Here is a 19,921-nt window from a genome sequence, read left to right as displayed (position 1 = left end):
TAGACGAAAGAGAGAAATGATCCTCGCACGTATATGGACAACTGAAGCAATTGTCCCTAATGGACACCCGAAATATTCAGGTGGCTCCAACGGGATTCGAACCTATGACCTCTGCGATACATACATACATACATACATACACGCTTGATTTAAACACGGTGAAAAATACAATAGCTATAGTACAATAACATTCAGTACCAACTTTGGTAATAAAAATACTGTTTTACAAGGTTGCCGTGTGGGAGCCTAACCCTCATTTTCACTGATAAAATCGATTCATTTCTCTTTTAAAAGATCTAACTGATTTGATCGTACGTAAATTGTTGGGTAAGCTGTTCCATTGTGAGGCCGCACTGTAGCTAAAACCTTTTTTTGAGATAGTTGGTATTTGGTTTGGGCACATTAAGCTTCATTTCTAAATTCCTGCATGGACATTATATTTTGTGGTGCGAATTGAAAACAGGTCCTGTAGATAATCCGGAACAAGACCATTTAATATTTTAAACATTAGGGTGGCTTTAAGCTTTTTCCGACGCTTAGCGAGATTGTCCTGACGGAGTGAGGTAAGAAGATGGTTAGCACTCACGTCGTAACTACTCTTGGTGATGCCGGTGCAATGCTCTACCAACTGAACTATGAAGCCATACAGTTGGCTGGATTGTGCGGTCTAGATGTCTGACATGAAATTCTATGCGATACTTATTTCAACAGATTTCACTTTGATGAAATGATATATGAAATGGATCATATATGAACTGCGGATATGAAATCAAGTGAAGCTACGATCTTCGCAGTTATGAACGCAATTTTTACAATTGGGTAGAGAAGCCTGAAAAATTCAGGACTTCAACGGGGTTTGAACCCGTGACCTCGCGATACCGGTGCGACGCTCTAACCAACTGAGCTATGAAGCCACTGACGTTGGGAGCTGGTCATTTGTGGGTTCTAATGGTCCCGTGAGGAATGAATCAATGATGAAATGATATATGAAATGGATCATATATGAACTGCGGATATGAAATCAAGCGAAGCTATGATCTTCGCAGTTATGAACGCAATTTTTGCAATTGCGTAGAGAAGCCTGAAGAATTCAGGACTTCAACGGGGTTAATTTCATCATTGATTCATTCCTCACGGGAACATTAGAACCCACAAATGACCAGCTCCCAACGTCAGTGGCTTCATAGCTCAGTTGGTTAGAGCGTCGCACCGGTATCGCGAGGTCACGGGTTTAAACCCCGTTGAAGTCCTGAATTTTTCAGGCTTCTCTAGGCAATTGCAAAAATTGCGTTCATAATTGCGAAGATCCGGCATAGCTTCACTAGATTTCGCTTTTTGAGATCAGCTTGAAAAACCGCTTTATGGTTCTCATATATAGATATATATTTATAGTTACCTGGAAGTCTCTCTTACAGTTGAATCCCGAAATTTGAGTTTCCTTGCCCGTCGGGAACGTGGAAGTTAGAATCCGTTAGCCTGATCGCAAAATCTGCTAACCCCCGGGCTATCAGACACGACTTTCTTAGCAAGGTGTCGGCAATCCATGCTTGAATGCAATTTCTTTTAAGTCCTGTGTCTATTTTATGAGCATAAGAGCAGGTGAATCTGCAAGATTGCAAGATTAAGTTTGGCATACCATGTGCTTTGTCAAGTGACTTCAGTAGCCGCTATATGCAGAATCGAACAGTTTCTTATGTTGCCGAGAACGGCAGAGAAATGTACTAAATTATAAAACGCATGCAAGTGCCAGAAGTGCAGAACCTTTGTTTTTGCTCTGAATCACATCGCTGAGTAGGAAATAGGCACGTCGCAAGATTGTTCCTGAAAATCGAAATACAGTACCCTGTAGTTGCCTTTTATCCTCACAGACTGACGTCGTTTCATAGTAATCGCATCTATTGAGATTATAAGCTCAAAAAGATCCTTTCCGTGTTTAAAAATAAAGATTTTACATACATACATACATACATCATTCGATAACTGAGTTTGTTTTTCACAATTCCCAACAATTAAATCACTTCTGAAAGCTCAGTAAAGCGAACTGCCATTTTCACACAGAGCGTGGTTTCAGTTACGCATGAGCAAAATATTATTTGCAGCAAGGCAGTTATTTTCAGGTCATGCGGTGGGCTCTCGGCCAATGAAAAGGAAGGAAAAATACATCGAATGATAATCGATTTTGTTCGATTCCGTCAGTAAATCGTCAACTCTAATTTTGCACCCTTGTTGATGAATTTACTGCCGTTTAAGAGCGATTTCACCTTAATGGAGATAAATTTATCTTTCCAAAAAGCTTTCTTCAATATTTCGTGATGCTAAAGATCTTTCTTGTTTGTTTTTCAAGCTGCAGAATATTCGTAAAACACTCGCAACACTCCGCACGGCAACATTTCGTAACAAGTTCTTTAAAGTGTCTATATGGTCTGTGGGGTTTTTCTGGTTTTGGCAACTTTATGTAGCGCTAATAACTGCCTGAATTGTTTTTTGGGTATTCTGGCCCGTTTTCGCCATCAAATCTCTGTTTAAAGTTCCCGCTTGAGTCACGCCCCTCACAGATGGCCGAGGACTTGGGATTGGTGTTTAATGACGTCACTTGAGTAAGTGCACAAAGCGAAACTCTCGTGTTTACGCTTGACCAAGTGTGTATTTGCTTGTTTATTCTATGTAAATTACCGTCCTGACCAGCGAGCTTCCATTCTAAGAAAGAATCTTGTCCATTATTCATGGATTATACAAGTGACGAGGACTTTCTGTCTGAAAGCGGCGACAGCAGTGTTTCGACAACACATCTACCGGGCATCTTCTCTCCTTGCAAAGGTTGCGTTCAAGTAGAATTGTGAGAGATTTCTTGCTGGGGATCTCGCTTACTCAAATGACGTCACGACTTGACTTGTTCCAAGGCTTTTTTGGAATGGATTACTCGGCCAGCTGTGAGGGGCGTGGCTCAGGCGGGACTTCTAAACGGAGATTTCATGGCAAAAACGGGCCAGAATGCCGAAAAAACAATCCAGGCAGTTATCACCGCTACATAAAGTTGCCAAAACCAGAAAAACCCCACAGACCATATAGACACTTTAAGTTGAAATTACAGAAATTTGCCATCCCGACTGAAGTCTCCTCCAACATGTCGAAACTATTAATTTCCTCTCGTATGCCGATGATTAATAACTGGAGTCCTCATATTAATTGCACATGACCTGTCGCGATCTGACGTGGGCAACGCGAGAGCGAGGGACTAATCCCCCGAGGGCATGCAATACACGCGCGCTTGCTCGCATTTTCTTGGGTTCTCTGTCCAGTCGGCAAACTCATAGGCAATAGCTTTTAACCTCTGAAACACTTGAGTGGTTCACTGATTTCTCTCTAACTTATTTTGATGAATGAAAAAGGATTGGCTGGACTGTCGAATTATTGGGTCTTTGCCTGCATTGAAACTGTTAAGTTTCATTCAAATTTCTCCAAACCAAAGTAGCGGTCAAAATATTAATTAAGGAATGACCTGTTGGTTACTAAAATGAGATCATTTTGGGTATGTCTACACTATATTGGATATTTCTTTCGCCGAATGGAAAATCATATCGGATAGGGCTTTTAATTGTTTACGCATAGTAACGTTTTCGGCGCAATTTCTGCGAAAGAATGACTCTGAACCGCTTCAACTTAAAATCAATCTTTATGTATAGGATAGGCTTCTGTGCAACTTTTAAACTTGTTTTGTAAGCCAGGAAAAAGTCGTCGTCACAGAGCGAGTAATGGAACTCTTTCCCTCTGTATCTTTAAAAACCCGTTTCAGTCATCAAAGCTTTGAAAATTATTTCCTTGTTCTCTTCTTGAGAACGTGTTTAAGGCAATATTTTCAGAATGAGCAAACCATGCTTTCTTTTCCCGACAGAGGTGAGTGAAATGAAATCCGTTTATTATATTTATTCATTTATTTTTGTTTTAGGTCCTTTTCGCTATTGTGGCAATGTTTTAATATCACTGATTCGTGATGTCCTTGCACCCTTATCGTGATGAGGAGTTAAATCATTTCAAGTGTTTGTCTCTGGTTTTAAATGAATTCCCAAAGGCTTTACGTCAGACTTTTAAGGCGATGTGGGACACCACCATTGGGCGTCGCCCTGGCTACCAGCTTTGGGATGACTCCACTGCTGTGAGAAATCTCTTTGTCTCTATAGAGGGAGGGACAACTAAAGTTCCTACACACCAGTCGTACAATGAATGGGATTGTACCGCCTTCTTCCAGGCTACCATCTTTGCAAAGTCCTTCAGTATTCATTCCAAAACACTCAATGATTTGTATGTGAAGCCCCGAGCTGTTCCTTATGGACGTTTCCATGGATCTGTGTTGAGCCCAGTAGGAGATAATGCCGAGACCTTTGCACTGGCTATTGATCAGCTTCGGCGTTTGAGAAATGCAGTTTGTCATTCTTCTCGCTTGGAGATGGACAAAGCAACATTTGACCAGAACATTCAGTACGCTGAAGAAGCGTTCAAAGCTCTAGGAATTCCAACTGCATCGATTGATGTTATTGGAAGTTTGACTGCATCTGACTTTCCGACAACAGAAGTCCGTAAGTTGGAACAACAGGTAAGGGAAGAGAAGCAAGCATACATAAAATGTTTAGAGAGCAGAAATGCAGATATGAAAAAGATTGAGGAGTCCTTAGCATCCATAAAAAAGGAGAGCCTCACTGCCAACAAAGAGGTCGCGGAGGGCTTGAGGATGCAACAGGAAGATATAAGTGCGTTAGGGAAGGAGATCCATGAGCTAAAAAAGAAGGAAGAGGAACGATATAAAGAAGCAGAAAAAACAGGTAAAACACTAGGACAACTGTTTTTAAGACTCTTTTTAAAAACAGCAGCAGATAGCAATAGGCATATGCGTGACAAACAACACACTTTTGTCTGTTAAAATATGACAAAAAGACAGACAGATCTTCCATGTATCTCGCGTGGTTAAAAGAAAAAAAAAAAGTCACATAAAAATAAACGAAACTGTTACATTACCGCTCGAAACTATTTGTTCATTTGCTGCGGTTCTTCCGAGGTCAAAATGCGGATTCGATCTCCAGTTTGACCGAGATAAAACCTCGTTTACGGCAGACGAAAGCCGAGGTTTCACCTAGGTTTTTTCCGGTGGATTCTGTGTATTTTAGAGATAACGCGGTGAGGCCTTTGTTCGCATTTTTTTCCACTACAAAAGGCAAGCTTAAGTTTTTGAAATTGTCACAACTGTGACATTATAAAACTGCGTGTTTGGAAATTGATAGGGTCGAAATGTGAAGCCAACATACAGTTTCTCAAGTCGGCGTTTCAAATCATTTCCTTCGTTTCAAGACAACTTTCTTCTCATAAGCGTTGTAATTAAATAGTTTCTTTGTTTCGAGCGGTACAGTAGTTATTAAATTTGCTCTTACAGCTAAGCTAATCAAAGCCAAAGGTTAATTTCTGAGATGACGTCACAAACAAATTTTCTTTCTTTATTACATAGTTAGTCTACTAATTATGTTTATTATAACTAGATAATTTATGTTGTGACGAGGAGTTTCTGCAGTGACGTCATCTTAAGAACGTGACCAATATTGCACAAGGTCTGTCTTCATTTAAATGACGGCAACTGAAGTTTTCTACTTCTACAATGCATTGAAAAACGGGAAATATGCCTGCTGTATAACATTTTTGGTTATGTGCACAAAGTTGAAGATGATATTTCTTTTTAATTCTTGATATCTTCTCTCTCTATCTTTTCTCAACGAGAAAAAGGATATTTAAAAAAAAGTAAGCAACGTCTACTTTGTGTTTTACTTTTGCATTACAAAGACATCAAGTCAACAGTCCCAGGATCTGTTCTTCCTTCAATGATTCCAAACTTCACTGGCCGACAGAGTGAATGCCAAGAGATCGTGAATTTCGTGAGTTCCGAACATACCCGAATCGTGACGATCTGGGGCTCACCCGGATTCGGAAAGACATCGGTTGCTATAGCGGTGGGGCACCAACTGCAGTCTCTACGCTTTCCCGTTTGTTTCCTTTCATTACGAGGACTTCAGACAAAGGCACATCTGACATCAAAGCTTTTCAGCCTCGTAAGGCAAGCCATCCCGAGTCAGAGATCAGAATCTCAGCCTCTGTCCTTTGAAGATGAGCTAATTGAGACCCTCAGCAGCATTTCAGATTCCTGTGTATTTATTCTTGATAATGTAGATGATCTGCTAGAGAGTGGCTTTCCAAATGTAAAAGAAGACGTCCTGCAACTACTTGAAGAAATTCTCACGCGAAATAAGAAGATAACTCTGGTGGTGACCACACGAGAATCATTTGAATTTATCAACTTGAATTTCCAAGGGCACAAATCAATAAGAATAAGGTCACTGGATGACACCTCATCTCGTACGTTAGTTCATGAATTGGTGCCAAATGCGACTCCCGATGACTGTACACAAATTGCCCAAATATGTGGTTGTGTGCCTCTTGCAATGAGGTTAATGTGCTCTCTAGTTTCTGAAGATGATGTTCAACCAAGCCAGTGTTTGATTGAGTTCACTGAGTCCACAACAGAAAGTATCGTCGACATCTTAGACTATACAGATTATCCAGCTAATCAAAGATTGCAGTTCTTATATGAAAAGTCCTTCCACAGACTTTCTCCCGAACAAAAAGAAGCATTCGTGTCTTTGTCTGTTCTTCCGGGATGTTTCACCACGACTCTCGCAGCAGCTGTATTGAATGTTAGAAAGTGCAAGGCCATCACAATGTTGAAATTACTCCAAAGAAAATCCTTTCTCGATTCAGACTCCCAGCCTGGAACATTCATAATGCATAAGCTTCTTCAGTCATTTGCTAAAGAAACAGGAGATCAGCGAATGGAAGAAATAGTAGCAAATGCAAAGTGCCGTTTCCATGAGCATTACATTTCTCGTTTCGGCAAATTGAATGATGAGTTTCTAAATGGTCATTCCATGGACGCATTCATTGCATTCTATGAGGAAAAACAGATTTTTATAGAAAGTCTCGTAGACGGTTGCACAGATCCCAGGATAGCCGAGAATGTTTTTAAAGTTTTGATTAAAGCAGAAATGTTTCTGGACACGTTCTTTTGGTGTTCTATGGAATCTGACAATTTTGACACTATCTACGATTCGGCCTTAAAGGCAGCCAATGCTCTAGGAAATACACATTACCAGAGGCGTTTACTAGCTTCTAAAGCATTTAGTGAAATTACCTGGGGAGCAGAAGGAAGTTCAATGCAACTTCTCAAGAAGGCATATGAAGCGCAGTCAAAATCTTGTTCAGTTTCTGATGAGGAAAGGAGTAAATACTTGTGTTACTTTGGCATCTGTCAGCTTGTTAACGGTGAGGTTGAGAGCGGGATACAGTGCCTGCAAGAGGCTCTTTCTTTAATGCGTGAAAGTGGAGAGCACAAAATTCTAAGGCTCGTTGTTAACCAAGTCATGGCGGTCTACTATCAGTTCTTAAACGACCCATCTACCTCGACTCACTACTATGACAAAGCACACAAGGAATGCAATTCCGCTGCAGACGAGCAACTGATTGTTATTCCACCTTTGGGACGCAAAGGAAAAAAACCAAAAAATGGCAAAGAACTTCAAACAAATACTTTTGACTCGGAAAATTATTGGCCATTGCAATTCCTAGTTATATTTCACATCTGGAAAGCAGCAAAGAACTTCTTTGACACTGACACCCAGCAATTTGTAATTAACCCTGCCCTTCGAATGTTAAATGATCTCCAGATAAATTCCCAAACCTCTTTTTACTTGTTTCATTTTTGCGGTAATGTTATGGTACTTCTGGAGTCAATATTCCCGGAAGAGGGAATTGTTGGATCAGGTTTCGAAGAATCAGTCGCACGTCACCACGCAACAATCGAGCAATTCAAACATAGCTCTTCAGGCCCAGAGGAAAAAGTTGATTCAACCGTGACCCGTCGTTCTCAAGAATGCAATCACCCTCTTGCAAAGCTCTACCAAGACTTCGGTGAATTGCACCACCACAAGAAGAACTACTCAAAGGCTCTTTATTTCAAGACGTGCGCTCTTGATATCCTATTGAGAACAAATAAACAAAAAGCAAATGCATTCTTAGCCCATAGCTACCATTCACTCGGGGTGACACAGCATTCGTTAGGTGATTTTACCTCTGCTTTGCAGTCTGATCAACGGGCATTAGATGTGCGAATAAAATTGTTCGGAGAAGATCATGCAAGCACAGCTGATAGTTACCATTCACTCGGGGTGACACAGCATTCGTTAGGTGATTTTACCTCTGCTCTGCAGTCTAATCAACGGGCATTAGATGTGCGAATAAAATTGTTCGGAGAAGATCATGCAAGCACAGCTGAGAGTTACAATTCACTCGGGGTGTCACAGCATTCGTTAGGTAATTTTACCTCTGCTCTGGAGTCAAAGCAGCGGGCATTAGATGTGCGACTAAAATTGCTCGGAGAAGATCATGCAAGCACAGCTGAGAGTTACCATTCACTCGGGGTGACACAGCATTCGTTAGGTGATTTTACCTCTGCTCTGCAGTCAAAGCAGCGGGCATTAGATGTGCGAATAAAATTGCTCGGAGAAGATCATGCAAGCACAGCAGAGAGTTACAATTCACTTGGGGCGACACAGCATTCGTTAGGTGATTTTACCTCTGCTATGCAGTCTGACCAACGGGCATTAGATGTGCGAATAAAATTGTTCGGAGAAGATCATTCAAGCACAGCTGAGAGTTACCATTCACTCGGGGTGACACAGCATTCGTTAGGTGATTTTACCTCTGCTCTGCAGTCAAAGCAGCGGGCATTAGATGTGCGAATAAAATTGCTCGGAGAAGATCATGCAAGCACAGCTAAGAGTTACCATTCACTCGGGATGACACAGCATTCGTTAGGTGATTTTACCTCTGCTCTGCAGTCAAAGCAGCGGGCATTAGATGTGCGAATAAAATTGTTCGGAGAAGATCATGCAAGCACAGCTGAGAGTTACCATTCACTCGGGGTGACACAGCATTCGTTAGGTGATTTTACCTCTGCTCTGCATTCCTTCCAGCGGGCATTAGATGTGCGTATAAAACTGTTCGGAAAAGATGATGCAAGCACAGCTGATAGTTTGTTTTTATTCTGGTTAACAGTAACCTGTGTTTGTCATGAATGGCTGGAATTTCTTTGCTGTTGAAAGACGTAACTTGTGAGAGTAAGAGGCCAAAAGAAAGGAGATAAATCACATAACCAAGGGAAGAAAGTCCATATTTGGCTTTTTTTTTACTTTGGAGAAGATTCCTCATCGGATTTAGGAATGCATTGATGATTAGAGATCTTGAGGGTTGTGCTGGATAAATTCACTTCCGGTTGACCTCCAATGACTGCCGCAAGCTTTGATATTGAGAGAAAACGATTTGAAACACCAAAAGTGAAACGATCAGATCATGTAACCTTTTTGAGAGGAGAATTCAATTCAAGATCCTCATAACTTATTATAAGACCCTGCATGGACAGTCAGCAAACTATTTGATGCCTCTAATTGACGAGTACCATCCGGCGTCTTGAATTTTAAGATCATCGTCACACAGGGACACCAAACGTCAACTTTCGGAAAATATCTGTTTGGAAGACGATTTGAGATCTTGAATTTTCGGAACATTTGTTGTAAAATTCTTGCTTGCTTGCCTGTCCTAGGGTTTTCGAACTTGTAAAAAATGGTATAATTGACCATTTTTAACGGATTTTTACCCTAAAAGGGTCACCTAGAATTTTCGGGAGCCTTTTTCTGGCTGAAATGTTCGAAAAAGTAAGTTTTGATCCTTACAATTTTCGGATCACTAGGGGATAAAAATATGCCTATATCTACCGTTTAAATACTAAAATACGTTTAACGATGCTATGTCTAAGTGGTTTTGAACTACATTCTCGTTGGGTGCCTCTGGTCACACTTACTACTTTATCCTAAAAAGATTAGAACTGACTTTTATGGTGGCAGATCTTTTTCGTTCTTAGCACCAAAACTATGGAACTCTTTGCCTAAGAACATTAAAAAAGCGAAGACAGTTAACTGTTTTAAAACTAAACTTAAAACGTATCTTTTTAGAGAGTCCTTTCATTTAGCGACAAAATGGTTGTAAGGCGCATTTAATTTATTAACTTGAAAGGGTTCACGAACAAATTCAATCTTATAGCCCTTCACGGCTTGTAGAACCCAAATATCAGAAGTAAAATTACTCCAAGAAGAATAAAATTGCGCCAAACGGCCACCTACCTGAGGATAGGCGATTGGAACTGGCAAATTCATTGTTGTATTGTCGTTGTACTGGAGCTCTTTGGAGGCTGACGTCTCTGATATGGAGGTTTGCGGTGCTCGTAATGGCGCTTGAAGTTTAAATTACTCCTGCTATAATTACCAAATCGGCGATAATCACTCGTATTAGTACGAGGCTTCTTGAAATTAGTGTAGGCCGATGACGAAGAGCTCGCTCACGCCGATCATGGCCTATAGCTTTAGCTGCCATCCGCTCAACTTGCGAGATGTTGCGAATACTCTGAGGCAACTCATCGCCAAACAACATCGTGGTAATTGGCTGTGACTCGTGACACAAAGACTTGTATGCTGGGGCAACCTCAGACTTCAACAATTCCCTTCGCTTCATAGAAAATTCGTAGACAGAATTTCCCAGCAAACTTAAGTAAGGGCGTCGACAGTAAGGTCGTAAACATCATTTAAGGAAATGGAGTCTTCTTTGCTTTTCTTGACGTCGACAACTTTACTCGCTAACTGCACCACCGGTGTTATCCCGTTAATCAAGTTCTTCTGGAACGACTGGAAGGAACACTCACGACTTTTGGTCTTGTCTTGCAAGTCGTCCCATGCCTTTCTGGACGAAGGTACTTCTTCTGAATTGAAGAAAACTGCTCTTTGGAAGGCCTCTTGGTACAGGCACTATTTATACGCTTGGCGACACCTTCATTGACCTTCGGTCCACAGTCCTCCGTGTCCTTGAACAGGTCCTCGTAAGGAAGTTCGCCCGATTCAAGGTTAGTTTCTTCCGAGAGAATACGTTCGGTGGGGTCAAATTCACTCTGTCCACCTTCTTCACCGAGAGTATCTTCTTCCTCGGGGTCTAAGAGAGCCCCACGCGGTCGAGCAAGACGCGCTAAAGAAACCGACATCTTCAACATGGAATTAGTTAACGTGTCGAGTTTGGACTCCAACAGGTGAGCCTGAAACCCGGTCGAAACCGGAGCTTGCTCTAATTCATGTCCGCTAGATGAATCTCGGACAGAAAGAATAGATAAATCGCTATTCTCCTCCGACAAGGGAAGATCCTTCCCCGCGGAAGGTGGAAAAGGCATGATGACCTGGCTTGCACGTGAAAAAAGACGACTTTTATAAGATCACTTTTGGGCCATGGAAAATAGGTCGTATAAACACGGGGTGGTCGGGTAATGAGGCAGGGTCACATTATGATACAACACGCTTTAAACATGTACTACACTTGATTACCTTTAATTTCGTTATAAATCAACCTTTTCACAGTTATTTTTTTCAACCTTACAAACGCAGTTCATTGCAACTGAACAAAACCGAGTGCATGTAATGCAAAAAACAATGACGTCGCTCAGTTCCTATCTAACTGGATGAATTTCAGCTTTGGCTGGATTATTGTTCCACGGCACGCAATGCCTGTAAGGTGAACGTGGGCCTTTACGCCATTTGTACACAAGCGAGATGCGAGATGTCAGCGGTTTTTATGTTGCTCTCTTTCTCTCGAAAATTCAGAACATCTTGCAAGTTAAATGACGCTTCCGTAAATGAAGTTATTTCCGGCATGAAGCGAGTGGGACTCATCACCAGACCGCTCTTGGCTCGTCCCACTCGCCCTAGACTACACTCGGCTAACTCGCCCTAAACCCAACCGGGAGCATTTCCGCGGCCTACAGTATCATTGTTTCCTCTCCTCCTTCATGTGCTACTCCTCAAAAAAACGTGTCCTCCCAGTTGTCTGGAAGTTCGAGAATAACTGGTGGATCAAATGAATTGCCATCTACAGTTTTTTTTCCATTGAAACTGCAGTCAGTTTAACCAGTTGTATTAACGGGGTAATTTTGTAAAGAAAATAAGGACTGAGGCCTCCAAAAGGTGGTCCGTGGTCGTAATAACGGGGTGGTCGGATTAACGGGGCTCTCAGATAAGAGAATGTGTGGGCTTTTGTTCGGGCCATAAAAAATGTGGTCGTAATAAAGGGGTGGTCGCATTAACCGGGTGGTCGTGAGGCGGGGTTGCACTGTGCATGCTTTATACACCTTATTCCAAAATGGCCACCATTTTTGCTCATCCTCGGTGTAAAAACCTCTGAAACGTACGGATGACGTAACACAAAGAAAACAAAGGATCAAAAAAACATCACAGAATAACCTAACCCTACAAGGAGCAAACAAAACAAAGAAAAAGTTTCGCAGGTTTTTACACGGAGGTAAAACTACCATTTTAGTATTCTTTTGTTTGATTACAAATTGACCCTTTTAGTCTCGTTCAAGGGTAAATATTCTTTTGAATTTTACGTTTGAAAGCGAGGCCAAAAGGGCCAATTTGCAAGGAAACAAAAGAATACTAAAATGGGGGCCATTTTGGAATAAGGTGTATGTTGCTATACGCAACTCACTGGGACATAGGATACTGATCTGTTATCTCTTCTTGTAAAGAGCAACATCGAATTAGAGACGTCACTACTGGCTGTTCCCTCGAGGCTTAAAAATTAATATTGGGGACAATGTTCTTTTTGATGGGGTAACACGAGGAGCCCATGAGTAGGAGCTTGCCTCTCCCATAAAAGCCCTATGAGTCAACCTTTGCTTGTATCTTTCTATTTTTAGTACGCCACGAGTTCTTCGGCTCTGCACACACTGTTTAGAATGGCCAGTCAGAATAAAGTTATTGTGGAACAAAGACAAAAATCAGTAGCAAAAGCAATGTATGCAAATTGTGCAAATTGATGTAAATTGTTGTAAATGTGAGTTTCCTGCTGAAGGATTAGTTCTAAAAACAGAAAGAGACGCTCAAAGGTTGACTCAAGGATATAATGCATAGGGATGCTCCTACTCATGGGTTCCTGGTAACACATTTTAAGAACAAAGTGGATTGAGCATTTTCTATTATTAATTCAAAAGATCAGGAGAATTACAGCTTCTAACCTTGAACACATGTACACCCACCTTCTTTATGAATAGCCGACGTCACGTAATTTCTTCAATTGCAATAGAGCTTGCTTTCGATAGCAAATGAAACGTGCGGTAAACAAGAACGACGGAAGCCACCCCCGTGAGTTGCTGAGTACTGCAGGCCCCAATGAGCCACACGAACGACTTATTTTAGGGCTGAGCCTGAACTTTCTTGTTCTTCTTCTTTGTTGTTGTTGTTGTTGTTGTTGTTTTTGCTATTTGAGCCTGAAAGCATTCTTAACATTTTCTTAAACTACTTAAGCTAGGAGCCTAATATGCTCCAGGCCCTCGAGTATAAACAAAGTTTTCAGTTTTCAGTTTTCAGTGTGGCATACTAAGTTCGACTATAACTAAACGAAGTTGTTCTTCGGAGTAGCATGCAATAAGAACACCACATTGTTAATGTTAAAAGACTTCACTAAGTATTCGAGTAAATTTTCCTGTGTAGACTACCGCAGTTTACATTTCTTTTACCGTTATTTATACTACTCACAAAAACAGAAAAACAAATAAGCAAAATAATTTAAAGACATTCTTAACTTACTCTCAGCCTGGGTATGTTGTTATGTACCAGTCAAATCGAAGCTTCAACATCCCCTTCGGGCAACCCCCCGGGCATTTGAATTTTTGGAAAATTTTTGTTGAAATCCCCCCTCCCCGGGCCAAAAGGCTGTTCAAATGCCTCATCATAGGTCTATTTCAGGTGATCAAATGACCCCATCGAATTCCCCACCCCCTAGGAGCGGTGATCAAATGCTTCGCCCCCGGGAAGACTAAGATGATCAAATTCCCTCCCCCCGGGCAGGAAAAGGCGTCAAATGCCCGGAGTATGCCCGAGGGGGGGGGGGGAAGATGTTGAAGCTTCGATTTGACTAGTACAAGTAATTACTATGTTCTTAAAACTTTGGTTGATCTCCGGCGTGAAAGGCGTTCTTGTAAACTGAAAATGTTCTTATAAAAAAAAGTGTATCGAGCCAGTTATGAGGTAATAACAGGAACCCATGACCCGGAGCCGACAACTCTACTGTGTTCGTGTAACGGCGTTTTCAAAGACCGATTTATTTTTAGATTGAATTTTCCGCGAATGAGACTCCCACAGGAGCCCGATGACCAATTACAAGAAATTAAGCTGACGTCATAGGGTCACCGAACCGGAACTGCCTTTGTTTTTTAACCTAATTCTCGGTTTTCACATGACGTCACGACCGCCATCTTGGTGCCCTAAACAAAGAAAAGGCGGCCATGTTGGTGCCCCGACCAAATCCTCCGGGAATTTAACTCTATTATTATGCAAACGCTTCCTTTTGTTTTCGTTGAAAAACATGGCTGTTGATCACGTGAGTGAAAACCAGCAATTGGCGTGAAGGGCTAGTCTAAAAATAAACCTACTTGTGAAAACGCCGTTTCACAGACGCTGTATGGAAGTTGCACGCTCCAGATGGGCTACTGGTAGTAATTATAAATAGTGAGCTGTAGAGATTTAGATACAAAGAGACTATACATAGAAAAGATATTTCCACTGCGGGCTTTCCTTTCTCTACTGCTTAGCTAACTGATTCATATATAACAGCTGCCGGGTGATGGTGTAACACAAACGATTTTAACACTCATTTTTTCTTTGTTACAAATAAAAGCACATTCAGAATGAAACCATCTGCAACTGGTGAAATGAATGACAAACGAGTCAGAAATAAATACCAGAGACCGCCCTCTATGCGAGTGACTTGAATGACAAGCAATACTCTGCTTGAATCGTGAACAGTCCTGCCAAAATATTCCAAGACAAAACACTCCAGGGGTCAAGTGTTCATACAGAACTTGTGTAACGCGAGAGCTAAGGTCGAGTAGTGCAATTTCTCTCCCGGTTCTCAACAACTGAAGTGGAATGGCTCTGGTCTATGACTGGATAACTTTCTTCAATTAATACGTCATTGAACGTGTTATTTTATAAAGTGACCACGAGACAAAGGCTATTATTTTCGTCCCTCCAAAATGCTGATAAGAAGTGAACTACATCTAATGACTCTTGTCTGTGTTGTCTTTTCGGCTAATTGATTTTGGATGTCACAGAAGCCAACTCCGCCGGTAAATGAAATCAAGACGCCAGTAATAATAGGCCAGTTCACGTATGTCTCCTCTTGAAAGCGAGTCTAAGTGCGAAGTTTTTGTGATGGTAATTATTTCTACTTTACATATGAATGAAAACTAACTTTGCACTTAGACTCGCTTTGAAGAGGACGCAGGCATGAACTCGGAAATGGCCTATTGGTAACGTAAAATTCTTGTTTTACTGAGGTTCTATTGTTAAGTACTCCTCCTTATTGCGCATCAAAAATAACGACACCAAATTATTTCGTTTCATACGAAGGGTCGTCTTAAATTAGAAACAATAAGAAAGTCATAAAAGGACTCAATACTGGAATCACTGCTCTCGCGCAAACTGATCTACTGCTGATTTGCCCGGAGGATTTTGCAACCGAGCAGGACCTGAGCACCAGAGAAACGGTATAAAATAATTGCGTGTATTTGTCGCGGCAAAGACAAAACACTAAAAGATTCAAGAGGCTCTTTAATTAGACAAAATGGTTATTACGAGAAACCTAAAAAGCCGTTTTTGCTTTATTTGCATTTTATTTTTTGCTTATTTGTAGAAAGGTTACGTAATCTAATCACGTCTCAGACTATTAACCTGTAGATTTTGCTGTCGCTCGTCTGTTGGGACAGCTTCATGTTCCGGAAGGGAAAAAAAAAACGTTCGTTTCTCTTCACTGAGCTCATCAGGTGACCATTTGATTCTCTTATTTCATGTATCCCTATTTACGTCCGGTACAAATAAACCATTTTGTTTTGTTTTGTTTTGTTTTTTGTCTTTAATTTTTTTTGCAAATGGCCAAAAACTCCAAGGTCGAGAATACAAAGAAGCCGTGACTGGATAACGCACAAAACAGAAAACAGGCCTCTGCGCGGGCCTTTTTCTTGACCAACAATGGAATTTACACATAAGAAAAGAAAATATTCGAGAGTACAAAGGTTCGGGAATCTCAGCTTACTGAACGTTACGCAATAGTCAGGAACTGTCACATCACGCTCCAATCACGAGACCGGTAGCAGTGTCACGCAACGCTCTCCCCTCTCTTTGTCTCCTCACCTACAAAGGAGGCAGAGAAGAGAGACCCTGGGAACAAGGTTGAAAACGTTTACGAGACCGTGAACGGTATTAGTCAAGCTGCCAATCTCGTACCCAGAGTCCTCGGGATTCTTGGCCAGCGGGTGAGCGCCCGGAGAGACTCTGGGATAATCGATTTGAACTATATTTTTGATTGGCCGATTCCGTAGCAATGGCAGTCCGACAGGAAGTCGGTAAGTAATTCGGAAGCCCCAGAATTTGGAGGGACATTCAAAATCTAAAACTAGTTTCAGTGCTGTTTGATTTTTTTTACCTCAGAAATATATAAACTCACAAAAATAATATAACGACGAGGTTTGAACTATGTCTTATACCGCACGGGAATTTTCTCACGCTGCTAAAAAGTGATTACTGTTGCTGTTGCAAAAGTACCGTGGGAAACATTACATTAGTCTCTTTGAGGCGAAATCCGTGGAATAAGGTCTTGTCGAAGCCATTCAGACTTACGGAAACATCAAATTGTAGAAGAAGAGGACATTTGTGTCGTTTCCACAAAAAATTTGTCGATCGTGTTGCTTGAACGATGGCATTCTCATTGCATTCTGAACGATGGAATGTACACTGAAACACCAAAAATACACTCACCGAAAGTGTCAGAGGTTTCATCTTCACTTGCTCTTACAGCAAGCCAGTTTCTTTGTGTGTAAGGCTAAAATTCTTCTTTCTCGAACACTTTCAACCCGCCATTTCTACTGTTAACGGTTTTCTCTTTTCTGCTTCCGTTTAAACTCAACCATACGTCATAAGACCGGAACCCACGTTTTCTGGAAAAATGGAGTCGATTATCCCAGAGTCTCTCCGGGCTCTCACCCGCTGGCCAAAAAGCCCGAGGACTCTGGGTACGAGATTGTCAAGCTGCATGATTGGGGCCTGTTCTCAAGTTAATAGTTTTTTGGAAACTAAGTGGAGCGATGGACTAGCATTCCATCCAGGGAGGAGTAGAAATACTCTCGCTTCATGCTACAATAACCGGCCGGAGATAAGCGCCGGCCTGATGGGCCCCTAGCGTCGTAGCAGGCTTTACCTTTAAGCGGAGCCTGACGTGTTTTTGGCACGAGTAGTGGCCTCCCGCGATGCAAATAAATTTCGCTCGCTTTCTGCTTACTTAGCAGGCAGGGCATGAAACTATTGATAACGGGATGTCTTGTTTTAAGGATGCGGTCGACCTAACCAACCGTGCCTCATTTCAACCGGTGTAGCAGGTGTTCGATTGCATACAGGGGGATGAAATCGAGCAAATGATAATAACCACAAACAGCGCGCGCGTCTCACGCGCGCTCTCTGAATTTGCGTGTCAAACGCCTATAACGCAGACTTGAAGGATATTGCACGTTTTTTCTAAAGTGTAATTATGACATAAATTCATTATAACTTTACTGGTTTTATCAGTGCCCGGTTCAGGCGGAAGTTAACTGCAGGCAAAGATCAACAAACCGGAAGTACCACACTGGTATTGCACCAAAAAGACATCGGATTACTTTACTTTGTGGCTCAAGAAAACCTCTTTATTGCCTCTCGCCGTAAACTGCTGGGTTGACAACATGAGGTATAAACTGGTTTGGTACATGTAGCTATATCAAACGAATTGATAACAAGAACTCACCATTGGAAGATTTGAAAGAAAAATTCTCCATGCATGAATTGTTGGCTCAAAACTCCAAATTTAATCCGAATAAGTAAACCGGAAAAATGACTCTTAAAAAAATACAAAAAACTCTTGCATAAAAACTAAAACTTGTATTTTCGCGTCAACAAAATAATTTGAAATGGTTGTTAGCAGAATGCATACTTCAAAATAAGGTGAGACACTTGGTTTTCTGTATATACAGTGCCAAACGATCTCACTAAACTTTTACCAAGTTTAAAGAAATCTGTGAACAGATGTGGTTTATTGTTTATTTTCCCGCAAAACTTGGTTTAAAAATAGATACTTTTCTAAAGGCGATAAGGACTAGGCCAATTTGGGTAAATCTTTTTCTTGGCTGATGAACTCTTGTGTCAACCCAGGCCTGGTGGGTTTTTGATGAAGTTATGTATTGCTGACTGTCGTTTCTAAAAATAACGTGGGTAAAATTCACGGGCCCGGCCTTATCCACTTATCTCCTTCTCTGTCTAGTTATTTTTTCTTGCGGAAGACTACATCTAAGACATTGGTTTTCTTTCAACAAAAATCAGACTTGTGTATAACGAGGAAACAAATACCATCGAGAACGAGCCAGGCGTTGAAACAAGAGTTCCCGGATTTGGTAACACGGACACAATTGACTATCTGGATACAGATAATCTGTTGGCCTATTTTGCTCCCATGACAGATATTATGGTGTCTTGGGGATACGAGCGAGGTGTGACTGTCAGAGCAGCACCATATGACTTCAGATACGGGCCTGGTAAGCTATAAACCTTTTGTCCCGCAGAATACGTTTGTGAGCAAGCGTTTTCCCGAGATTTCAAGCCTTGTGAGCAAAAACAAGCGACTAAATGAGGGTTAGGAAAGACGGATTTAGTAACTTGGGGCCCAGGAAATTATTCGCTTACGTTTGATTTGATTGCGGGCTTGGAAATAACTGCATAATACCCGACCACTATTGTGTTCTTGAAGCCGCATTCTTTGACGAAATACACGCCATTCGTGTGCAAATTAGTGTTCGAGTATTCCGCAGTTTAGCTGCTTGTGGTCTGCCTTATAAGCTTTAGAATTAAAGTGCGTTTTCTCAGAGTCGATGCATGCTTTCGAAAGGTCTTCTTCCGGAACGCAGTTCGGGCAAGGTTGGCAAAGCGTATAGCTGTTTATAGCTCTGTATAGGCTTGTATAGCTGTGTATAACCCAGTATAGCTGTGTATAGCTCGGTATAGCCCTGTATAGATTTGTATAGCAATGTATAGCTGTGTATAGCTGCGTATAGCCCAGTATAGCTGTAACCGAAGCTACGCATATTCATGTTTGCTGGTCTTTATTGAAACATCCACACTCTAGGGTACTACATATAAACCAGAACAATAGAAGAATTAGTGAACGAAACTTGCGAAAACGATAGCTAACAAATAAGGAAAAGAAACAGATAACACGAAAAAAGATTTACCTTAACGGTGTCCTGACGAAATAAACGAAATAAAACTTGCTGGTTATAAAAACTTCGAGATATTGGCATAAAAAACGTTGACCTACAGTCCCAGATCAAGACATAATTGTTGGGACACTTCTGCCTCTTCCTTCCCTCTCAATGTTGGTGTGAAAGATTTGGTGACTGAACTGCGATAAACAACATTGAGAGGGGCAGGGAACGCACGAGGAGGGAACAGAAGATGTTGACATGAAGTGTCCCAACTATTTATGTCTGAGACTGTAGGTTCTATTTATTCTAAAAACTTGACAAATAATGTCGCAACAATACAAATGAGTAACACTATGAAGAATAACGGTGAGCTGCAAACAGTGAAACAGAACAATAACAAATACTAACGACTTATGAAGTAGTGTTAAGCACACAAAAAAGAAAAACACCTAATTA

At 41.3% G+C, this 19,921-nt stretch overlaps 1 protein-coding gene across 1 annotated transcript in view; it reads left to right on the top strand.

Annotated features, from left to right (window-relative positions):
- The window catches only part of LOC138049228 (uncharacterized), a 17,603-nt gene extending 7,307 nt beyond the window's left edge, over positions 1-10,296 (top strand). Inside the window, exons 2-3 of the mRNA XM_068895402.1 lie at positions 3,947-4,817; positions 5,824-10,296. Of these exons, the coding sequence (XP_068751503.1) occupies positions 3,992-4,817; positions 5,824-9,191 (4,194 nt within the window). The 5' untranslated portion in view covers positions 3,947-3,991 and the 3' untranslated portion in view covers positions 9,192-10,296. The remainder of the gene's footprint in view (positions 1-3,946; positions 4,818-5,823) is intronic.
- Positions 10,297-19,921: the final 9,625 nt, after the last annotated feature.

Source organism: Montipora capricornis, chromosome 5, assembly GCF_036669925.1.
Source record: "Montipora capricornis isolate CH-2021 chromosome 5, ASM3666992v2, whole genome shotgun sequence".
Classification (NCBI taxonomy): Eukaryota; Metazoa; Cnidaria; class Anthozoa; order Scleractinia; family Acroporidae; genus Montipora; species Montipora capricornis.
This window is presented reverse-complemented; position numbering and strand designations above follow the sequence as displayed.